At 36.9% G+C, this 21,252-nt stretch overlaps 2 protein-coding genes across 3 annotated transcripts in view; both read left to right on the forward strand.

The window, feature by feature from the left end:
• IPO11 (importin 11) overlaps positions 1 to 21,252 on the forward strand; it is a 205,747-nt gene that overhangs the window by 151,729 nt on the left and 32,766 nt on the right. For both annotated transcript variants that reach the window (XM_060092933.1, XM_060092931.1), the window contains exon 28: positions 18,729 to 18,824. In XM_060092933.1, the coding sequence (XP_059948916.1) occupies positions 18,729 to 18,824 (96 nt within the window). The remainder of the gene's footprint in view (positions 1 to 18,728; positions 18,825 to 21,252) is intronic.
• On the forward strand, positions 1,393 to 3,323 carry LRRC70 (leucine rich repeat containing 70). Its single transcript, XM_060091714.1, has one exon. The coding sequence runs from the start codon at positions 1,393 to 1,395 to the stop codon at positions 3,286 to 3,288; it is 1,896 nt and encodes a 631-aa protein (XP_059947697.1). The 3' UTR covers positions 3,289 to 3,323.

The following is a 21,252-nucleotide window of genomic DNA, read 5'->3' on the forward strand; positions in this document are numbered from 1 at the left end:
TATGCACAGGTACATTTTTATTGTAAAAAATTCGGGTTAATTCAGATGTGTATATGGTCAAAAGTCGTTAAAGGGCTTCTTTCACTCTCCTCAACTTTTCTTGTCAAAGATAACCTTTGTCAGTAACTTGGTATGCAACCTGATATCATTCTACAACTCAAGGCATATACCTTAATATATTAAGGTATTAATTGGTCGTATTCAATACTTTATATGCACCATTTTTTTTAATTAAAAAAGAAGAGCACAGAAGATCAGCATCTGTCAAGTTCATTGTCCTAAATTACTTGTTTTTGCTACCTGTTTTTTTTTTTAAGGAACAAAGCAAAATTGAAGTGTCTACTGTATTCAGAACAATACAAATATAAATATTCTATGCATTTAAAAAATTCACAAAAGTTACATTACTCTATTTACATCTTATTTCAACTTGCTTTTTCCATTTGATAGCTATTCGTTGTTGATGTATACAGAGTTTGTTCATTCTGAATATTTAAATAATTCATGTTTAAAAAATACTTACTTTTAAAATGAAATATTTAGGTTTGTGCATTAGGAAAACTCAAGTTAACTGCATTCTGAAAAAATAAGTTCCTGAGATTTCCTTTTAACAATACTTCTGAAACACAGATAACATTACTTCCTGTCTCTCAGTTTCCTGTATCCATGGCAACCTCTGTTTTACACACTGAGTGTGGAGGAACCAATGTGAAGAGTGCTGTTTCCTGAGCAAATTGTGACTTAAAAAAAAAAGAGGTGGAGGGGTGGAGGTCAACAGTGCCACAAAAGAAATGGAGTTTAGAAATGTCGCTCTTCAGATATAGAAAGAAAACCTTTACTTGAATCAGCTGAGTGTTAATAATAAGAATTTCCTGTTCTTGGTAAGATTATTTATTTAAATATGAACTTTTAGCTGAAACAAAAAATAATTTGGTTTGTAAAAACCTGTAGTTTAAAGGGAGTTTAATTGTTCTGTAATGAATGTGTATAATTCCTAAATTATAATGTTGTTTAATTGATATTAGACTTTAAGTTGATAAAGGGGCATATATTATATCCAAAGATCTTTATCCCTGCATCATCATTTGTCACTTTAGTTATAGTCAGTTGTAATATTTAAGTTAGCAAACATTTTATTTTGCAGTTCATTAAATTTGAATTATCATTTTGTCAAACAGTGGGTTAATGGCCTGGAGGTACTAATAATTCTAGAATGTATTTCAGCCTTACTGTTTTATGCTATCACCATAGTATGATTCATGATATTTAGTATTATGGCTGATCCTAATAAAATAAAATAGAGTATAGAATTTCTAGTATTATAAAACTTTCATTTAAAGAACTTTTTGATGATTTAAAGTTTTACCTTTTCTTTTTATAGCCAATTTTGATATGAACAGAAAAACCAAGAACAGGGCTATGTGTGGAGTACGTTTTTCTCTGCCTTGCCTACGACTGTTTCTACTTGTTACCTGTTATCTTGTGTTATTATTCCATAAAGAGATACTTGGATGTTCGTCTGTTTGCCAGCTCTGCACTGGGAGACAAATTAACTGCCGTAACTTAGGCCTTTCAAGCATTCCTAAGAATTTTCCTGGAAGTACAGTTTTTCTATATCTGACTGGAAATAATATATCTCATATAAATGAAAGTGAATTAACTGGACTTCATTCTCTTGTAGCATTGTATTTAGATAATTCTAGCATTGTGTATGTATATCCAAAAGCTTTTGTTCATTTGAGGCAGCTATATTTTCTATATCTGAATAATAATTTTATAAAACGCTTGGATCCTGGAATATTTGAGGGACTTTCCAATCTTCGTAATTTATATTTACAGTCTAATCAAGTATCTTTTGTTCCAAGAGGAGTATTTCATGATCTAGTTTCAGTTCAGTACTTAAATCTACAAAGAAATCGCCTCACTGTCCTCGGGAGTGGTACGTTTGTTGGTATGATTGCTCTTCGGATACTTGATATATCAAACAATAAAATTTTGAGGATATCAGACTCAGGCTTTCAACACCTTGGAAACCTGGATTGTTTGTATCTAGAAGGTAATAATTTAACAAAAGTACCATCAAATGCTTTTGAAGTTCTTAAGAGTCTTAAAAGACTTTCTTTGTCTCATAACCATATTGAAGCAATACAGCCCTTTGCATTTAAAGGACTTGTCAACTTGGAATATCTGCTCCTGAAAAATTCAGGAATTAAAAATGTTACTAGGGATGGGTTTAGCGGAATTAGTAATCTTAAACATTTGATCTTAAGTCATAATGATTTAGAAAATTTAAATTCTGACACCTTTAGCTTGTTAAAGAATTTAATTTATCTGAAGTTAGATAGAAACAGAATAATCAGCATTGATAATGATACATTTGAAAACATGGGAGCATCTTTGAAGATTCTTAACCTGTCATTTAATAATCTTACAGACTTACATCCAAGGGTCCTTAAGCCATTGTCTTCATTGACTCATCTTCAGGCAAATTCTAATCCTTGGGAATGTAACTGCAAACTATTGGGTCTTCGCGACTGGTTAGCATCTTCAGCCATTACTCTAAACATCTATTGTCAGAATCCCCCATCCATGCGTGGCAGAGCATTGCATTATATTAAATGGACTGACTTTACAAATTGCGTTACATCTTCAACAAATGTATCCAGAGCTTGGGCTATAAAATCTCTTCATATTCATCACAAGACCACTGCATTAATGATGGCCTGGCATAAAATAACCACAAATGGGAAACATTTGGAAAACACTGAGAGTGTTACTTTCTGGGAACGAATTCGTACTTCACCTGCCAGTAGATTTTTTCAAGAGAATACCTTTGGTAATCCATTAGAGACTACTGCAGTGTTACCTGTGCAAATACAGCTTACTTCTCCTGTTAACCTGAACTTGGAAAAAAACAGTGCTGTACCGATTGATGCTGCTTCGGTGTCAGGGAAAACATCTCTAATTTGTACACAAGAAGTTGAAAAGTTGAATGAGGCTTTTGACATTTTGCTAGCTTTTTTTGTTTTAGCTTGTGTTGTAATCGTTTTTTTGATCTACAAAGTTGTTCAGTTTAAACAAAAACTAAAGGCACCAGAAAACTCAGGGGAAAATAGACTTGAATACTACAGCTTTTATCAGTCAGCAAGGTATAATGTAACAGCTTCAATCTGTAACACTTCCCCAAATTCTCTAGAATGCCCTGGTTTGGAGCAGATTCGACTTCATAAACAAATTGTTCCTGAAAGTGAGGCACAGGTCATTCTCTTTGAACATTCTGCTTTATAATTCAACTGAATATTGACTATAAGAAAACCTCAGTGTCATGGACATGAATAAAACTGAAGCATCCTTATAGAATTATAGACTTTATTTGGATATATAATGAATTATATGAGCTTAGCATTAATAAATATATGTTTTTAATAATTTGTGAATACTGTATTCATTCAGCAAATATTGTCTTTGATAAGCACTGTATTAAATAATTAATAATAACTAATGTTTCTGTGTACCAAGCACTATGCTAAATACTTCATATATAACATTTAATCCTTAAAAAGCCTCATAAGGTAGTACTATCTACATTTTACAGGTAAGGAAACTTAGGCAGAGTGAGTTTAAGAAACTGTCCCAAATTCTCACAGCTTGTGACACTTTTTAGGTCTGTCTGATTCCAGAGCCCATGCTTTTAATTTTATACTATACTGCTGCCTGGGTGCTAGGGTTATAATTGTGAATAGCATGGACATGTTTCCTATTCTCAGTAGAGCTTGAAATGTAGAAGAGGACACACATGGTTATTGTACAGTATGATAAATACTGCAGATGAAGGTACTCTCTTGTATAACATGTGTGGAGGTGAGAGATAGCTTTATGAGAAAAGTGGCATTGAAACTGGATTGCAAAGGATAAGTAGAAATCAGCCCAGTGAAAGAGAGCTGAGTAGTAGGTAGAGGGTTGAAGAAATAGAATACTGCTTTTCAGGAACTAAAATTCAGTCCAACTGGAGTTGTGAGTGGTATTATGAGATTTGCAGCTAGAGAGAGAAATCAGACGATGAAGGATGTAATTTCATGTTTTTCCCTAGGGCAGCAGGAAGCCATGGAAGGATTTTAAGCATTATTAAGGGAATCAAATGCTGCTGTTTGGCTACACATTGAGGGATTCTTTTTTTAAAAAATTTATTTATTTATTTATTTATTTATGGCTGCACTGGGTCTTCGTTGCTGCATGTGGGCTTTCTCTAGTTGTGGTGAGCTGGGGCTACTCTTCGTTGTGGTGCGCAGGCTTCTCATTGCAGTGGCTTCTCTTGTTGCAGAGCACAGGCCCTAGGCACGTGGGCTTCAGTAGTTGTGGCTCACGGGCTCTAGAGTGCAGGCTCAGTAGTTGTGGCGCACGGGCTTAGTTGCTCCGTGGCATGTGGGATCTTCCCAGACCAGGGCTCGACCCCGTGTCCCCTGCATTGGCAGGCGGATTCTTAACCACTGAGCCACCAGGGAAGTCCCAAGGATTCTTTTAAACATTTAGCATTTGGCAAATACAAACTGAAAGTGCACTCTTTCTGGAAAGAACAAGACTAGAAACAGGATTAATCTGAATGTCCCATGGAGTAATCACTGATTCATGGGAGAGATGCTGGAGCCCTGGACTGGGGTGGTGGCAGAGACGATGGATGGATTCTAGAGACACTTTGGAAGGTGCCTTGGTGATTGGCAGAGGCATGGCAGGTGAGGGAGAAATCAGATGTTAGGTTTTTGGAAAATATTTGCTCTTAGACTACAGGCAACATTTTAGAAAACTCTTGTTTATTTATAAACCACATACAGAAGTAAATACACCTGTTTTAATCACTACTTAGGTCAAGAAATAGAACATTCAAACATAACATATATGTGGACATTTCTTGAACTTAAGAATTATAGAAATAACCAAGTGTTTAAGCTTTAAGGTGGAAGGAGACCCACATGTAATAAGGGCATTTTCACTCCATTTTCTTACCCACACCACAACAAAAACAGTAAAATTAGCCATATTTGTTTTTGAGCGTTGCCAAAATGGGAAAAGAAAGCCTGGAAACCTTTTACAAGGTTCTGAAAGTGAGCTTTGTTGTTAGGTCTTCCTACCAAGTTGGTCCTTCGTGCACTTCCCAGCATCCTATTGTACTTCTTGTTCTTCCTTGTTAGAAGGATCCCACTCCTTACTTGTCTTCTGTTACTGGGCCAGACTGGAAAAAGTATTCATGGACTTGTAATATGTTGTGCTGCTCTGGACTAAGAGGAAAGAGAACGGGGTACATGAAACCAAAGAGAAGGTTGTTCTGTTTACCGGTTAGACTTTGTTTTTATGCATCACCTATTGAATAGTAACTTAATTTTTTTCCTCCTGAGAAGGCCCATTTTATTTCTTATTAAAACTTTTATTTTTCTTTTCTGTTATTGGACTTACTGATAAGGCCTTAGGTGAGTGGGGAGGGATATGCATCAGTTGTCTCAAATTATTACCTAGTTTGTTAATGATTTCACAGTTATGGAGCAATATTAACAAGGTGATGGGCCCATGGTTTTCAGTATTATACTGTCTAAGGTATAGTTTTTTAAAAGTGCCCTCTATCTCTAGTCATCACTCTACTGAAGTTGGTAGGCTCTTGTGGCTGCATACTTTAATGTGAGAAGTCTTGTGGGTTAAAAGATAAATATGGAGAAAGCAGCACGAATGAAAGGAATGGATAGTATGCGTTCTGCTGGTCCAAATGTGCCTTGTTTCATTGTTCCTGACTCTTGAGGCATCATGTGACATAGTAGAGGGCACTATATTTTAGTGGGAAGTAGTTTTTTGATTGTCAATAGTGTGTAATTGTAATATACAATACTTTCCTTTTATCTCCATGTCTTCCCGTATGTCTTGAGTTTCCAGTACCTGAGCATAAACCCTTGCCTGTTCTTAGTTTGGATATTGGCTTTGGAAAATCTTAACTTTTTGTCAGGTACTTTCTCTGATACTCTTCCTAGTGTTAATTCTATTCTTAATACATAAGTTCACATTTTCTTTGTATTTTGTTTGAGGTCCCATGGAGCAAAAATTTTTATGTTCTAGTTCAGTTTCTTCATGTTTTGACTTGCAGAACCCCTTTTCTTAAATCATCTGCTTCTCATCTATGAAAGCCTCCTTAGGCATTGTCTTCTAGAATGGGGACCTGTGAGATAAAAGAAGAAAATATGTATGGTCTCTACCCCAGATTCTTGGCACAGAGCTCCTGAAACCCTTGTAATTTCCTAAGTGATAAGAACATTAGGAGCATCTTTTGTTCTGACGAGGCAGCTCTGGGGTGGGCTCCTAGATTGAGGTCACCAGAGAGACTGAGCCATGATTAGAGGCTTGGAATTTTCAGCTCCAAGCCCCATCTTCCACAGAGGGGAGATGAGCTGGAAATGGAGTTAATAATTGAGTATGTATGTAAGGAATTCTCCATAAAATCCCAATAGTAAGGTGTTCAAGGAGCTTCCAGATGGGGGAACACATCCACATCAGAAGGGTGATATGCCCCAACTCCACAGGGACCAAAGCACCTGTGCTCAGGACCCGCCCAGACCTTGCCCTCTGTAGCTCTTCATCTGGCTATTCATCTGTATTCTTTATCATATATTTTAGTAAACTGATAAGCATGTTTCCCTGAATTCTGTGATTTCTCTGGCAAATCAGTTGAACCTAGGGAGGAGTCATTGGAACCTTTGGCATCTGAGGGACTTGGGGGGTGGCTCAGTCTTGTGGGTCTGAGACCTTAACCTGTGGGATCTGACACTATCTCCAGGGAGATAGTGTTAGAATTGAGTTGAATTGTAGGTCATCCAGCGGGTGTCACAGAGAATGGCATGTTGGGAAAATCTTCCACACATTTGGTGACCAGAAGTAAAGTGTGCTGTGAGTAAAGAAGACTCACAGAAGAGAAACATAGTAGGGAAGAACAGGGTTTCTCCCTACTCGGGAAGGAAAAATCTGAGTTTTTTTCCATTAAGGACCATACCCTCCTGGAGTTTTATTCCTACTGTAAATACAACTAACCAGGTAAATTCAGGCAATAGCATTCTTAGCAGATGGAGTCCCTCCATGGAAGTTCTAGGACTGAGAAAGTGTTTGTCAAAAAGAAGGCTGGTATAGCCGGAGAGTAGTATGAAAAGTTAGGTGAGGTCAGAGAGAGGTAGGCAGCAACCAGGTCAGATGGGGCTGAGTAAACCATGATTAGGAGTTTGGATTTTTATGTGTAATGGGAAGTTACTGAAAGGTTAAACCCTTACTTACTTTATTTATTTAAAAAATTTTAACATCTTTATTGGAGTGTAATTGCTTTACAATGTTGTGTTAGTTTCTGCTGTATAACAAAGTGAATCAGCTATACGTATACATGTATCCCCATATCCCCTCCCTCTTGCGTCTCCCTCCCACCCTCCCTATCCCACCCCTCTAGGTGGTCACAGAGCACTGAGTTGATCTCCCTGTGCTGCGCAGCTGCTTCCCACTAGCTATCTATTTTACATTTGGTAGTGTATATATGTCAGTGCCACTCTCTCACTTCATCCCAGCTTACCCTTCCCCCTCCCCTTGTCCTCAAGTCCATTCTCTACATCTGCGTCTTTATTCCTGTCCTGCCCCTAGGTTCTTCAGAACCTTTTTTTTTTTTTTTTTAGATTCCATATATATGTGTTAGCATGTGTAAACCCTTACTTTAAAGCAAGGGAGACATCAGATTTTGCAAAAGAGCACTGTGTAGGGCTTCCCTGGTGGTGCAGTGGTTGAGAGTCCGCCTGCCGATGCAGGGGACACGGGTTCGTGCCCCGATCCCGGAAGATCCCACATGCCGCGGAGCGGCTGGGCCCGCGAGCCATGGCCGCGGAGCCTGTGTGTCCGGAGCCTGTGCTCCGCAACAGGAGAGGCCACAGCAGTGAGAGGCCCGCGTACAGCAAAAAAAAAAAAAAAAAAAAAAAAGAGCACTGTGTAGAGAATGAATTAGAAGAAGCAAAGAGTGGAAGGGTCCCCATGTGGGAAGTTATGCAGTAGTTCAAAGTAGAGACAGAATTGACTTGCAGCACACTGTTCACAGTAGGAATATAGAGAAGTCGAAAAATTTCATAGATAAATGTGACAGAATTTGATGATAAATCGGGTTTTGGAAGGGTAAATGAGAAGAAAGGTCAAAACTGAATCCCAGGTTCTGGCCTGAGTCACTGGGTGCTTAGAATGCTCTGTAGTCAGATAAGGACAACTGGAAGAGAGCCTGATTTTGATTTTCTATCTTGTTTTGCTTTGTTTTTGTTGGGAAGGCACTCAAAAGTTTGGTGTTGGCTACCTTAAGTTAGAGATGCTTGTGAGACTGCCAAGAGTGGATGAGGAGGATGTAGAGGTAATAGGGTTCCAAAGCTCAGAGAGGTCATTGTGAGTGCCAGCAGTATTCAGGAGGAATTGGGCACTGTGCCTGAATGAGGCAGGTCTAAATAGCAGGTATTTAACTCATTTTCCCTATAAGAGAAATCTACATGAGGTTTTTGATCAGCTTGAATATGTTGTATTTACAGAGCTATAACAAAATAGTCAAATGCCTATTATATTGTTAGTTTAGTTACACATACATATTTTAAAGTAATGTAAATAGAGAGATTTTTTTCCCGTTATTTCGTGATAGTTTTATTCAAATGCTTCATGTAAATCTTTGACATCAATGTTCTCATCATCACAGACTTCCCTTCTGATCATGTAACACTGTTTTTTTTTTTTTTTTTTTTGCGGTATGCGGGCCTCTCACTGTTGTGGCCTCCCCCGTTGCGGAGCACAGGCTCCGGACGCGCAGGCTCAGCGGCCATGGCTCACGGGCCCAGCCGCTCCGCGGCATATGGGATCCTCCCAGACCGGGGCACGAACCCGTATCCCCTGCATCGGCAGGCGGACTCTCAACCACTTGCGCCACCAGGGAGGCCCGTAACACTGTTTTACAGAGTACATTATCTTCATTTTGGTCTGAGCAGTGTGACATACAGCACTACTCCAGAAATTTAACTGTAAGCCACAAGTATCTTTTCATGTAACTTTAATAACGTTAACTAAGTTGGCTTTTTCTCATTTATCCTGAATATATATGTTCATGGTTGCCTTGTGATAAATTGTATACCTCTGTTTTCAACAATGTCCACCATTTATAATGGTGAGGTTGTGCCCCCAACACAATAGTTACTAAATCTCTATTAAATTCTTTTGTATCACTTAAAAAAATTTGTCAAGTGACTCCTATAAGCTTTGAAAAATAAGCATTGATTGGTGTTTTTCAGCCTAATGTCTTTTCCAAACAGTTCTGTGCCAGTCATTGATCATCTTCTTTTTAATGGAACCTTAGTATATCTTCACTGAGCAGTGTTTCTTAAAGCATAGTCTTCCTCTTGAAAATCATATAATATGGCAGTTTCTTCTCATCCCACTATACATAGATCATTGTAGTTATTTCTTATTGTCTTAAAGATAACGGCTTGCTTTTTTTCCCCCCACCTCTATGCAGTCAAAAAAGAAAAAAAAGTTAATTGGGGGAATGGTTTATAATATGTAAGGATAATTGTTGTATAAACTTTAATTTTAAAATAACTTAGTGAACTTCCATTATGAACTTTTATCCTTTTATTTCCTTGCCCAGTATTTGTCAAGGGAACTAGATTTATTAATACATACACTGTTCCATGACCACGAAGAGATTAACTGTGTAGAAAGGATATATTTAAGTGACAGAAATATTTCCAGCCTAGGTCCTGGAAAATAGAGAGGGGAAAAACCTGATTTTAGTGTAAATGTCACCACTTTTATAACTTCCGGTGTGGTAGGAATTCTGGAATAAGACCAATAAATCAAGGCTTTTTTCGTTTTCCTTTTTCTTTTAGTAAACTGCTGTTCTTTGCTTAATATTGTTAATATAAGCAGAAAAGTATAATTTACAGAATATTTTATTTGATTGTGGCTTTTAGTGCTTAAAAACTTATTTTCTTAAATTACCTTAACTTCATTGACCCTCTGACTTAGGAGTTAATGATGTGAGTGGGTTCAGATATTATTAGGTGCAGTGTACAAATAGTATAATTGTTGTCTGGTTAGAGCAGAGAAAATTTTAAAGTGACTGAAGTTCTGATTTCTTTCTTGGGCTTGCTACTATGAAAAACTTAAATCATCAATTTTCGATTATAAAACTGTTCAGAAAAAGTAACTGAAAATTTGGTGTTTCTGCATTCATGTTTTCCTCCAAGGCCCAAGGGAATGAAGATGTGATGTAAATGTGTAAATCCATCACTTACAGAGAAGTTATTTAAGGCACAGGCTCTATGATGATGGATCAGTTAATCTAAAAACAGGAAGTGTAAAATGCTTACTAGAAAAATACTAATAAAAATTGGATAAGTGGAAAGAAACTAGAGTCCTGTTCACATTTAACCTAATATTTATTGTTTAGGCTAACCAAATGAATATTAGAATATTTCTTTTATTTGTGCCTTTGGGATTAAAAATTTTGCACTATCTTTCTAGGGGCATTTTGTTTTCTGAACACCTGTGGTTGGGTTCATAGTGATACAAAAGGACAGAAATAATTATAAGCCAGCAGGATTTTTTAAATTGGGTGAAAAGCACAAGAAAGATGGATTTGTTTTTCTTTAGTACATAGTTTTCAAAAGCAAGAAAAAATCACTCTGTGTGAAGTTTCTGCAATTCACATATTCTACAGATACCCAGAAAATGTCATACCTTTAGGAAATACTAAGTCAAGATTAAGAGCTGTAGTTTTACTCACGTGCATTTAACTGAAAAAGAAAAGTTTACTAAAAACTATGTGGAATTGTTTTAAATGATCAGATGGTCTTTACCCACTGAGTAAAATTTTTAATGCTTTCACCTACTTATTTAATGTTTGTGTATATATATAGAACATCACTTACCACATACTTGAAGAACAAAACAAGCAGATGTTTAAAAAGGCCAGTCTTCTTTCTGTAGCGTAGTTGTACCTCTGGTCTGTGCAAATAAATTAATGTATCAGCCAAGTATGTAAAATAAGAAAAGGAAAAGTGTGATAGGTAAAAAGGAAGATTACTAATACTTCTTGCCCTTCAGTTTTACTTTTATTCTCTCCTTTCATCCTTGATGTTAAACTTACCTTGCATTTTCTAAGATGAATGTTTCAGATGTAGATTCCAGCACAACCACCTCCTGTTCTATTTTCTGCCTAATGTCAGGTGTAGACTAATCAATTGTAATATGTTATCTACAACTTAGTTACCTATACTTGTAATTTAAAAAAGAAATAAGTAAAAATAATATTGTTTAAAAAAAACAAGGGAGGGCAGTTTTCGAGCTTTGGGGATCATAAATTCCTATGATTATTTATTGTGTGTTCACATGATGCATAATGTTACCCTAAGGGACATAAAGAAATAAACGTAACACATGGGCTCTGCTTCATGTTACTTAACCATCTTAGGGAGAGCAGGCATGCAGGCATGAAAAATTAAAGGACATAAGAAGAAAGTAGTAAAAAAGGTGCCACATGAGTGGCACGCCAAATGAGTAGTGCAGAGGTTTTATGCTATTGGAAATTCAAAGGACAGAGCGCTCAATTACAGTGAGGTAAAGAGTGGTCAGGGAAGACTTCATGAAGAAAATGTGAATTATACATTGAATAGAAAAAAGGAGGGAGAACATTGTGAGGAGCAGGAAGGGAGTAAGCAGTTATTGGAGTCAGGAACTTCTGTATTCAGGAGGTGACGACTTAATGCCTGAAAGCAGTGACAGGAAGAATAGTTCAATACCACTTTGGAAAGGTGGTTTTAGTAGAGCTTGCTGAGGTTCTCGATAGGCCTTGAAAGTTCTTAAATTAAGGAGAAAGAAAAGAAGGCACCCATTTGCCTCCTTGAAGCCCTCAATAATAAGGAAATGAATAGAATCAGTTGGGTCCCATTTAGCATTGTGAAATGAAAATACTTAATGTAAATACTTAAACGTAATGAAAAAGTTCCATCTTTAAAACAAATGGTGACAGGTGGCGAAAAGTGGATACTGTACAATAACGTGGAACGGAAGAGATCGTGGGGCACATGAAATGAACCACCACCAACCACACCAAAGGCCAGTCTTCATCCAAAGAAGGTGATGTTGTGTATATGGTGAAATTGGGAGTCCTCTAATTTGGGCTCTTTCCAGAAAACCAAACAATTCCAACAAGTACTGCTCCTAATTAGACCAACTGAAAGCAGCAGTCGACGAAAAGCGTCCGAATTTGTCAACAGAAAACACATAATCTTCCATCAGGATAACGCAAGACTGTGTGTTTCTTTGATGACCAGGCAAAAACCGTTACAGCTTGGCTGGGAAGTTCTGATTCATTCATCTTATTCACCAGACATTGCACTTTCAGATTTCCATTCATTTCAGTCTTTACAAAATCCTCTTAATGGAAAAAATTTCAATTCTCTGGAAGACTGTAAAAGGCACCTGGAACAGTTCTTTGCTCACAAAGATAAAAAGTTTTGGGATTATGGAATTACGAAGTTACCTGAAAACTGGCAGAAGGTAGTGGAACAAAACAGTGAATACGTTGTTCCATAAAGTTCTTGGTGAAAATGAACAATGTGTCTTTTATTTTTACTTAAAACCTGAAGGAACTTTTTGGCCAACCCAATAAGTCAGAAACCTGTAAAATTGAGAAAGTCAGTTATTCAGGATATCATAGCCTGATTTAAACCAAAAAAGGAACATCTCTTGTTGCTTCATTTCTTTGTCCTTTAGTTTCTAAGTTCCCTGAGGTGGCCATCTTTTTTATCCCAAGGGCTTATCAGGATGTCTAACATGTTTTGTGAGCTCATAAAATGTCAACTAAAGTGAATGAACTTGACCATGGTGACCTATACACCAGGAAGAATTGGCCTAGGTAATACGACCACTTACTCTAATCACTTCTTTCTTCGTGAGTTAATTGGTATCCTGGTATATATCCACCTCTTATTAATACGTAGTAAGCCAGTCTTCTGAAGTCTGCTCATGGGAGTATACCAAGATAAACTTCTGGCTGGAATAATCAGTAATCAGTGTTTTGTTTTTTCTCTAAGCTCCTGAATGTTGTTTTTTCTACCATGCTGTAGAAAACTGCGGGTTCCATATCCATGGATACAGAGGGCCTACCGTACTACACCATTTTATAGTATAAGGGACTTGAGCATCCATGGTTATTGAGGGACCATTGTATAGATTAGCATGGAGTTTGGCTATCTCTTTCAGAGATACTAGATTGCTGTGCCCTAGTTAATGTGAACTGCCACTTCGTGGTAAGCACTGATTTTGGAGAATTAAGAGTTGAGTCAGATTTAAAATTGCATGGTTTTCTCTGGCTACCTTTACTTCTCCCACATTATACCACACACCAGATTTGAATGGATGTACACAAGAAGACTACTGTTAGGAGATGATACACCGAGAATTCTAATAAAGTAGTACTTGTAACTCCAGTATGTAATACATATAAAAGAAAAAACTGAGCTTTTTTCATAAAAAAGTATAATACCTAGTTCCTAACTTGTTGTATTTAAAGAAATAATGTATATAAGATTATCAAAGTACAATGACTTTTCTCCTTCCCTTTGTTCCTCCAAACCTATTGCTATTTCATTCCTGGTTTCCAGCTCTCTTTTGATTGTTTCCATTTTAGATGTCTAATTACATTTTAAAGCATGTAATTCAGAAAGATTGTATATTACAAAAAACAAGATTTATTCTTAATTTATAAAGTACAGGGTTGAAAGTATTGTGTGGATAAAAATGGAAACAAATGCTTAATATTCAAAAAGAATCATAAAGAATACTGTCTATAAAAATTTTATTTTAAAGGCTTCTTCTTAAATGTAACATTTACACATTTTTGTAATACTTTTAAAAGGAGGAAAAGAATTTATAACTTCTTAATGCTTGTTTTCTTTAAACATCTGTATGCCAGGAAAGTACAAGCCTCTTTTAGCTTTTTGTGACCTGTATTATTTTGGGGTACTTTTCCCAAACTGCTTAATGAGTGGTAATTGAGTTGCATCCTTCTGAGTGTTTTTTAAAATTGAATACTCTGAAGATAATTTTTGTTTAATTTCTCCTTTTATTGATCCCAAAATGTGGCATAGAATCTCCTTTTCCACTCTTTTTCTTCAGTCAGTCTCCTTTTCTAGAGTCAACTCTTTTCATTCAAAGCCAGATTACACACCTTTCTACTTTGTGCCATAGTCATTTTCCACTTTTCTGAACTTGAAGTCCAAGCCTCACCCTCTCTGGCACTTACTAAGTACCCCAGGGTAAGCATGGTTTCCCCCATCTACTGGAATTAATCCCCCCCTTTTCCCCCCGCTTTCCCCCAGGCTAGATCTCTGCCTCTTGTGTCCTTTTCTGTGCAGCATGGGTGACATTTCAGTGAAAAAAATGACTGACTGAGGTTGCCTCACCTCCCTTCTTCACCCCTACAAGACAGTCATCTAAGCCTCTCACTTGGTAGAGCTAGAAATTTCAGGTGGAGGCAGGGGAGGGAAGGAGGAGTGTGAATCACAGTGATCACATGACTGACTTCTCCTCCAAGCCTGAATAAGCATGGGCCAGGACAATAGTCTTTCTTCCTGACTAGCATGTGCAGGTAGAGCAGAGATTGGACCTATATCTTCTGGCCTGTGTCCAGTCTGCTTCTGTGAGTATCCTTATCTCTTCTTTAGTTTGATTTTAACACTCCTTTTTGTCAATCATTCACTAATACTGTCTTTTGGCTTTCTGTAAACCTCAGGTTCCTGAACCTATTAGATTTCTCTCAGAACTTTTCAAGCTTCATTCTGGTTCTAGCAGTGTCATCTAAATAATCCGATCATTTATGAGAAAGGGGTGAAGTTACTGCCTTTGGCAAGAATTGTGCAGTCAAAAGTTTACCTTATCCATGCTGCAGTTTATCACAATCTATTCTGAGCCTTCAAGGCTCATTCTGTAAATGTTCATCTCTGAATTGAGGCCCAGTGCTGTAGAACTGTATCATTTTCTAATTATGGCAAAGATTATAACTTCTTACCATCTCCTCAGAAACATGTGTGACCATGCTGGTAGCCCCAGCATTGATCAATATGATAATTTGAAGTAAAACCTGTAAACAAATGAGCTGGTTGTCAAATTATACCTTTTTTAAATCTCTCACTCCTCTACACTCCCTTATAATTAACATTCACACACATAGTAGAACATGGTCACACGTGGGTTGTCAGATACCTGTTAGGAAAATTCATAATCATTTTGAGAAAATACACAGTACTCAGAAATTCCATTGATTTCTTGGGAAATTTCTAGCCCTAGAAGGTGTGGGGTTGATCTTGGAGGTGATCTGAGCAGAGAAGGCAGCTGCCTGAGTGGATCGTCCCTAAATAATATTGACATAAAGGCCTGGTAAAGAGCCTTGGAAGCTATAGAATACAGGGCTTTTGTCTTTTTCAACTAATTGAGATCAGTTGTTGATAGCTATCCAGAATGCTGCTCTGTTAAAAAGGAATGTCAGGCCCTGCCTGCCTTAGCTTGCTATGATGGATTAGTGGTGATTACTCTGCAGTGGGAAGGGAAAATGGCTGTATTCCCCGCCATGTATCTGCCATCCCCGAGTCCAATCTTCACTTTACAGACAAGAAGACCAACACCTAGAGAAATGACACAGAGTGGCTGAACTTTTTAGTGCACAATCTTGGTTTCTAATGCTTTTTAAAAATCATTTTCTTTAATATGACTTTTAAAAATTTGACATACAGGTAATTTCAGCTATACAGCAAAGTGATTCAGTTATATATATGTATATACACATATATATACACACACATATATATTCTTTTTCAGATTCTTTTCCATTATAGGTTATTACAAGATATTGAATATAGTTCCCTGTGCTGTACCGTAGGTCCTTGTTGTTTATCTATTCTATATATAGTCATGTGTATCTGTTAATCCCAAATCCCTAATTTATCCTTACCCCCCTTTCCCCTTTGGTACCCATAAGTTTGTTTTCTATGTCTGTGAGTCTGTTTCTGTTCTGTAAAGTTCCTTTGTATCATTTTTTAGATTCCACATATTAAGTGATATCATGTAATATTTGTCTTTCTCTGTTTACCCTACTTCACATAGTATGACAGTCTCCAGGTCCATCCATGTTGCTGCAGATAGCATTATTTCATTCTTTTTTATGGCTAAGTAATATTCCATTGAATATATATGTACCACATCTTCTTTATCCATTCATCTGCAGATGAACATTTAGGTTGTTTCTGTGTCTTGGCTATTGTGAATAATGTTGCTCTGAACATTAGGGTGCACATATTTTTTTGGATTAGAGTTTTCATCTTTTCTGGATATATGCCCAGGAGTGGGAATCCTGGGTCATATGGTAGCTCTGTTTTTAGTTTTTTAAGGAAGCTCCATACTGCTCTCCATAATGGTGGTACCAACTTACATTCCCACCAACAGTGTAGGAGGGTTCCCTTTTCTCCACACCCTCTCCAGCATTTATTGTTTGTAGCTTTTTTGATGACGGCCATTCTGACTGATGTGAGGTGATACCTCATTGTAGTTTTGATCTGTATTTCTCTAATAATTATGATGTCGAGCAGCTTTTGATGTGCCTGTTGGCTCCAATACCTTTTTCTAAGGTGTTTTTCACTAAACCAGATAAGGCAGACTGTATGTGTGTTTCTTTCTTGAGAGATTTTTAAAATTCTTATGCGAAGGATATATAGTGATATCAAAAATATATACTCTTGGGCTTCCCTGGTGGCGCAGTGGTTGAGAGTCCGCCTGCCGATGCAGGGGACACGGGTTCGTGCCCCGATCCCGGAAGATCCCACATGCCGCGGAGCGGCTGGGCCCGCGAGCCATGGCCGCGGAGCCTGTGTGTCCGGAGCCTGTGCTCCGCAACGGGAGAGGCCACAGCAGTGAGAGGCCCGCGTACAGCAAAAAAAAAAAAAAAAAAAAAAAATATATATATATATATATACTCTTGCAGTAGGTTGTTACATACACATTAAAATGCAACCGAATGATAACAACTATTGGTTATTTTGCCCATCTGGTGATTTAATTCTCTAAAACCTGATCACACTTGAAAGTACAGACAGAAGGTTTTGACTTTACAAAGGTGGGAACATGACCCAAACAGTGTTGACTTTGGGAACTACTTTACTGAACATTTTAAAACTTAATTATGCATGTTAATGCAGTATGAGAAACACGGTGTGTCCCTTGCAGGAATGATACTGTTAGTTCCCTGGAGATGAGTTATAATTTATTCAGTTATTTTTAGCATAATTTTATGTGCCAGTAAATGGTTATATACTTCTACTTTTTAAAAGTTAGGCTTATTAAGGTATAGTTCACATACAGTAAAACCTCTTTTAAGCATACACTTCTGGCAAATGTACACAGTGTATAACACTTCCACACTCAAGATACAGAACATAACGATCACCCCCAAAAGTTCCCTTGTGTCCCTTTGCCTGGCAACCACTGATTAAATAATTTTGCCTTTCCAGAAAGTCACATAAATGGAGTCATACAATATATAGCATTTCAAATCTTTTATTTTTCTCAGTGTAATGTTTCTGGGATTTATTCAAGTTGTTGCATGTATCTGTAGTTTGTTCCCTTTTATTGCTGATTATTCCATTGGATAAATGTCCCACAGTTTATCCATTTGTTAGTTGGTAGACATTAGGATCTTCGCAGTTTTGGATTATGAGTAAAAGTACCATAAATATTTACATACAGATCTGCGAATACTTGTTTTGGTCTTGGGTAAATACCCAGGAATGGGATTGCTTAGTTGTGTGGAGTGTTAACTTATAAACTGCCAATGTGTTTTCCAAAATGGATGTGTCATTTTTTATTCTTACTGGCAATGTATGAGAGATCCTGTTGTTTTTCACCCTTGCCAGCACTTGGTATTGTCAGTCTTCTTACTTTTACTTATTAAAATCTCATTACCGGAAATTCCCTGGCAGTCCAGTGGTTAGGACTCGGCACTTTCACTGCAAGGGCCCGGGTTCAGTCCCTGGTCGGGGAACCAAGATTTCGAGCAAGCCGAATGGTGCAGCCAAAAAAAAAAAATTTTTTTTACAGTTTTAATTTGCATTTCTCTGATGACGAATGATATTGAGCATTTTTTCAAGTGATCATATGCCATCTGTATTATCTTCTTTGGTGAAGTATCTGTTCAAATTTTTGTCCATTTTTAAATTGAGTAATTTGTCATCTGAGTTTTCAGTGCCAAGTTCTTCATCAGATTTATGTTTTACAGATATTTTTTCCCAGTCTATTGCTTGTCTTTTTCCTCAGGAGTAGAGACTTTTGATATTCAAAATTTTGTACCTTTATTCTTTTAGTTATGACATTAACACAAGACTGTTACAATAAATTAAAGAATTAAAGCATCTCTTTCCCATCTGATCTACCTACCTAAGTATTTAAGCATACTGGTAATCTAGTGAAAGCAAATTTTACTGTAATATGCAAAGTACAATTTCTGCTTTAAGAAATATATTTTGAAAGTTTCTTTTGTACTTTCAGACTAAAATTTCTCTTCATGTTCAAGAGGATAATTAAGAGGAAAAAAAAAGAATTACCTGCTGAAATACTTCATTTTAACCTGTTTTGCTCTTCTTTTATTCTAGTGTTATCCAAGATAAATTCTGTGGGATCATAAACATCTCAGTGGAGGGCCTACATGATGTCATGACAGAAGATCCTGAAACAGGAACTTATAAAGAGTAGGTGGATCATTTAATTAATTGCACTTGGACTTGGGGAGTAATTAATTATATCCTGCATTATTTTTGTTTACTATAACCATATAAGCATGGTATGGCAACTTTTAAATTTTGTCTTTATAAAAGAAAAATATTTTTGTTACTTTGCTTATAATATTGTTTGATCTTGAGATAAGCTTAGTTTTGTTATAGTGAAATTCTCAATTGGACTTCTTTGGTCTAATCATCATTTTATGATTTGACATTAGGTTTTTAAAAAAATTCCCAGTGTATTTTAACATGTAAATTCCTCTTTTAAGATATCTTGGATAGTATGTTCTTTTTTTCCACTAACAATGTTCCCCTGCCCTTCAGGGGAGTTATGGAGAAAGGGGAATGGATTAGCATCTTATATTTGTATTTGACTGGTTGAAGCATCACTGGCACCTTTAAGATATTAGAGGGTCATATGGTACTTGACTAGTTCCAAAAGAGAGTAGTTAAAATTACAGTTGATTATTGAACAACGTGGGGGTTAGGGACACCAACCCTCTGCACAGTTGAAACTCCACGTATAACTTTACAGTTGACCCTCTCTGTATCTGCGATTCCACATTTATGGATTCAGCCAACCACAGATTGTGTAGTACTGTAATATGTGTAGCACTGAAATACGAATTTATTGAAAAAAATCTACCCATGTTCGAATCCGTGTTGCTCAAGGGTCAACTGTGTATTCTTTGGGAGATTAGTTAAAATTGTGTTATCAGGAATGCTGATAATCTCACATTTATATAACTATTAATGTGAAAAAAATTTTTTATCACTATATCCTGTTATTTATAATACTAGAATTATCATATCTTTCTTAATATTACTATTAATTTAAGGCATGTTTCATATAATGATAAGCAAGGCTTCATGAGATTCCATACTGCTTGACTTCTCCTCAGTAATGTACTTAGCCCATTTTCCTTGCTTTTTATAAAGCCATCTATAGCAAATGGGAAAGATTGCCATTCGAATCATACTTTGTTGAAAAATATGGAAAGTAGATATATGTAGTTGAATCTTATTAAACATGTATAAACAAAATGTTTCTGGCGTGTAACTTAGCTTTCAGGAACATAGGAGTTCAGATGAAGTGGAAACCTCAAACTTTTGTGATTACAAACCCAAAATAACAAACTGTTTTATGTGTGTAGGCAATTTTTAAAAAGTTAATGTAGGGGGCTACCCTGGTGGCGCAGTGGTTGAGAGTCCGCCTGCCGATGCAGTGGACACGGGTTCGTGCCCCGGTCCGGGAAGATCCCACATGCTGCGGAGCGGCTGGGCCCATGAGCCATGGCCACTGAGCCTGCGCGTCCGGAGCCTGTGCTCTGCAATAGGAGAGGCCACAACAGTGAGCGGCCCGCGTACTGCAAAAAAAAAAAAAAAAAAAAAAAAAGTTAATGTAGGGATTATGGCACATGACTATAAATATTGTGTTTACATACATAATATGTGACAAAGTTTACAACTGTTGGTGAAATATTTAGGATATATTCAAATGTTCCCTGTCTTCTTTGGAGTATATAATTTAGTTAGGGGGAGGGCGTGTCTAATAATAGCACCGTGAAAACACTAGTAATGTGTTAAGACAGCGATATATGTTTTGAACAAAGCACACAAAACAGTAGAATTCCAGATTGTGGTTTAATAGAATGTCAGAGAAAGAAAAGGCATAGTGTGTTAACTGGAAGCGCTGAGAGTCAGGAAGTTGTTAGAAATAAAGTTTAGAAATTATCTAGTGTAGTTTCATTATTTAAAAGATAGGTTACAGAAGCTCAGAAAAGTACAGTGACACAGCAAATTAGTGGAAGAGTCAAGACTAAGAACCAAGGTCTTTTGGCTCTATATGCCACACTCAGCCATGAGGGAAGTTTTGGTTTGTAAAAGGAAAATGTTGGATGTAAGCACAGCAAACTGACTGGGAGACCATATCTGGTCTCCCAGATCTGGGAGGTGCATATATCTGTTTGAATTAGTGTTTTTCTTCAGATAAATACCCAAAAGTGGAATTGCTGATTTATGTAGTAGTCCTGTTTTTGATTTTTGGAGGAGTTTCCATACTATTTTCCATAGTGGCTGCAGCAATTTACATTTCTACCAATAATGCACAAGGGTTCCCTTTTCTCCATAATCCTTGCCAACATTTGTTACTTCTTGTCTTTTTGAGGATAGCCATTCTAACAGGTGTGAGGTGATATTTCATTGTGTTTTTGATTTCCATCTCCCTAATGATTGGTGATGTTGAGGTCTTTCATATGTCTGTTGGCCATCTGTTATGTCTTATTTGGAAAAATGTCTGTGCAGACTCTGCCTGTTTTTTAATCAGATTGTTTCATTTTTTTTGGTATTGAATTGAATTAGATTTTTATATATTTTGGATATTAACCTCTTATCAAAC

The sequence above is a fragment of the Mesoplodon densirostris genome, chromosome 3, assembly GCF_025265405.1.
Source record: "Mesoplodon densirostris isolate mMesDen1 chromosome 3, mMesDen1 primary haplotype, whole genome shotgun sequence".
Classification (NCBI taxonomy): domain Eukaryota; kingdom Metazoa; phylum Chordata; class Mammalia; order Artiodactyla; family Ziphiidae; genus Mesoplodon; species Mesoplodon densirostris.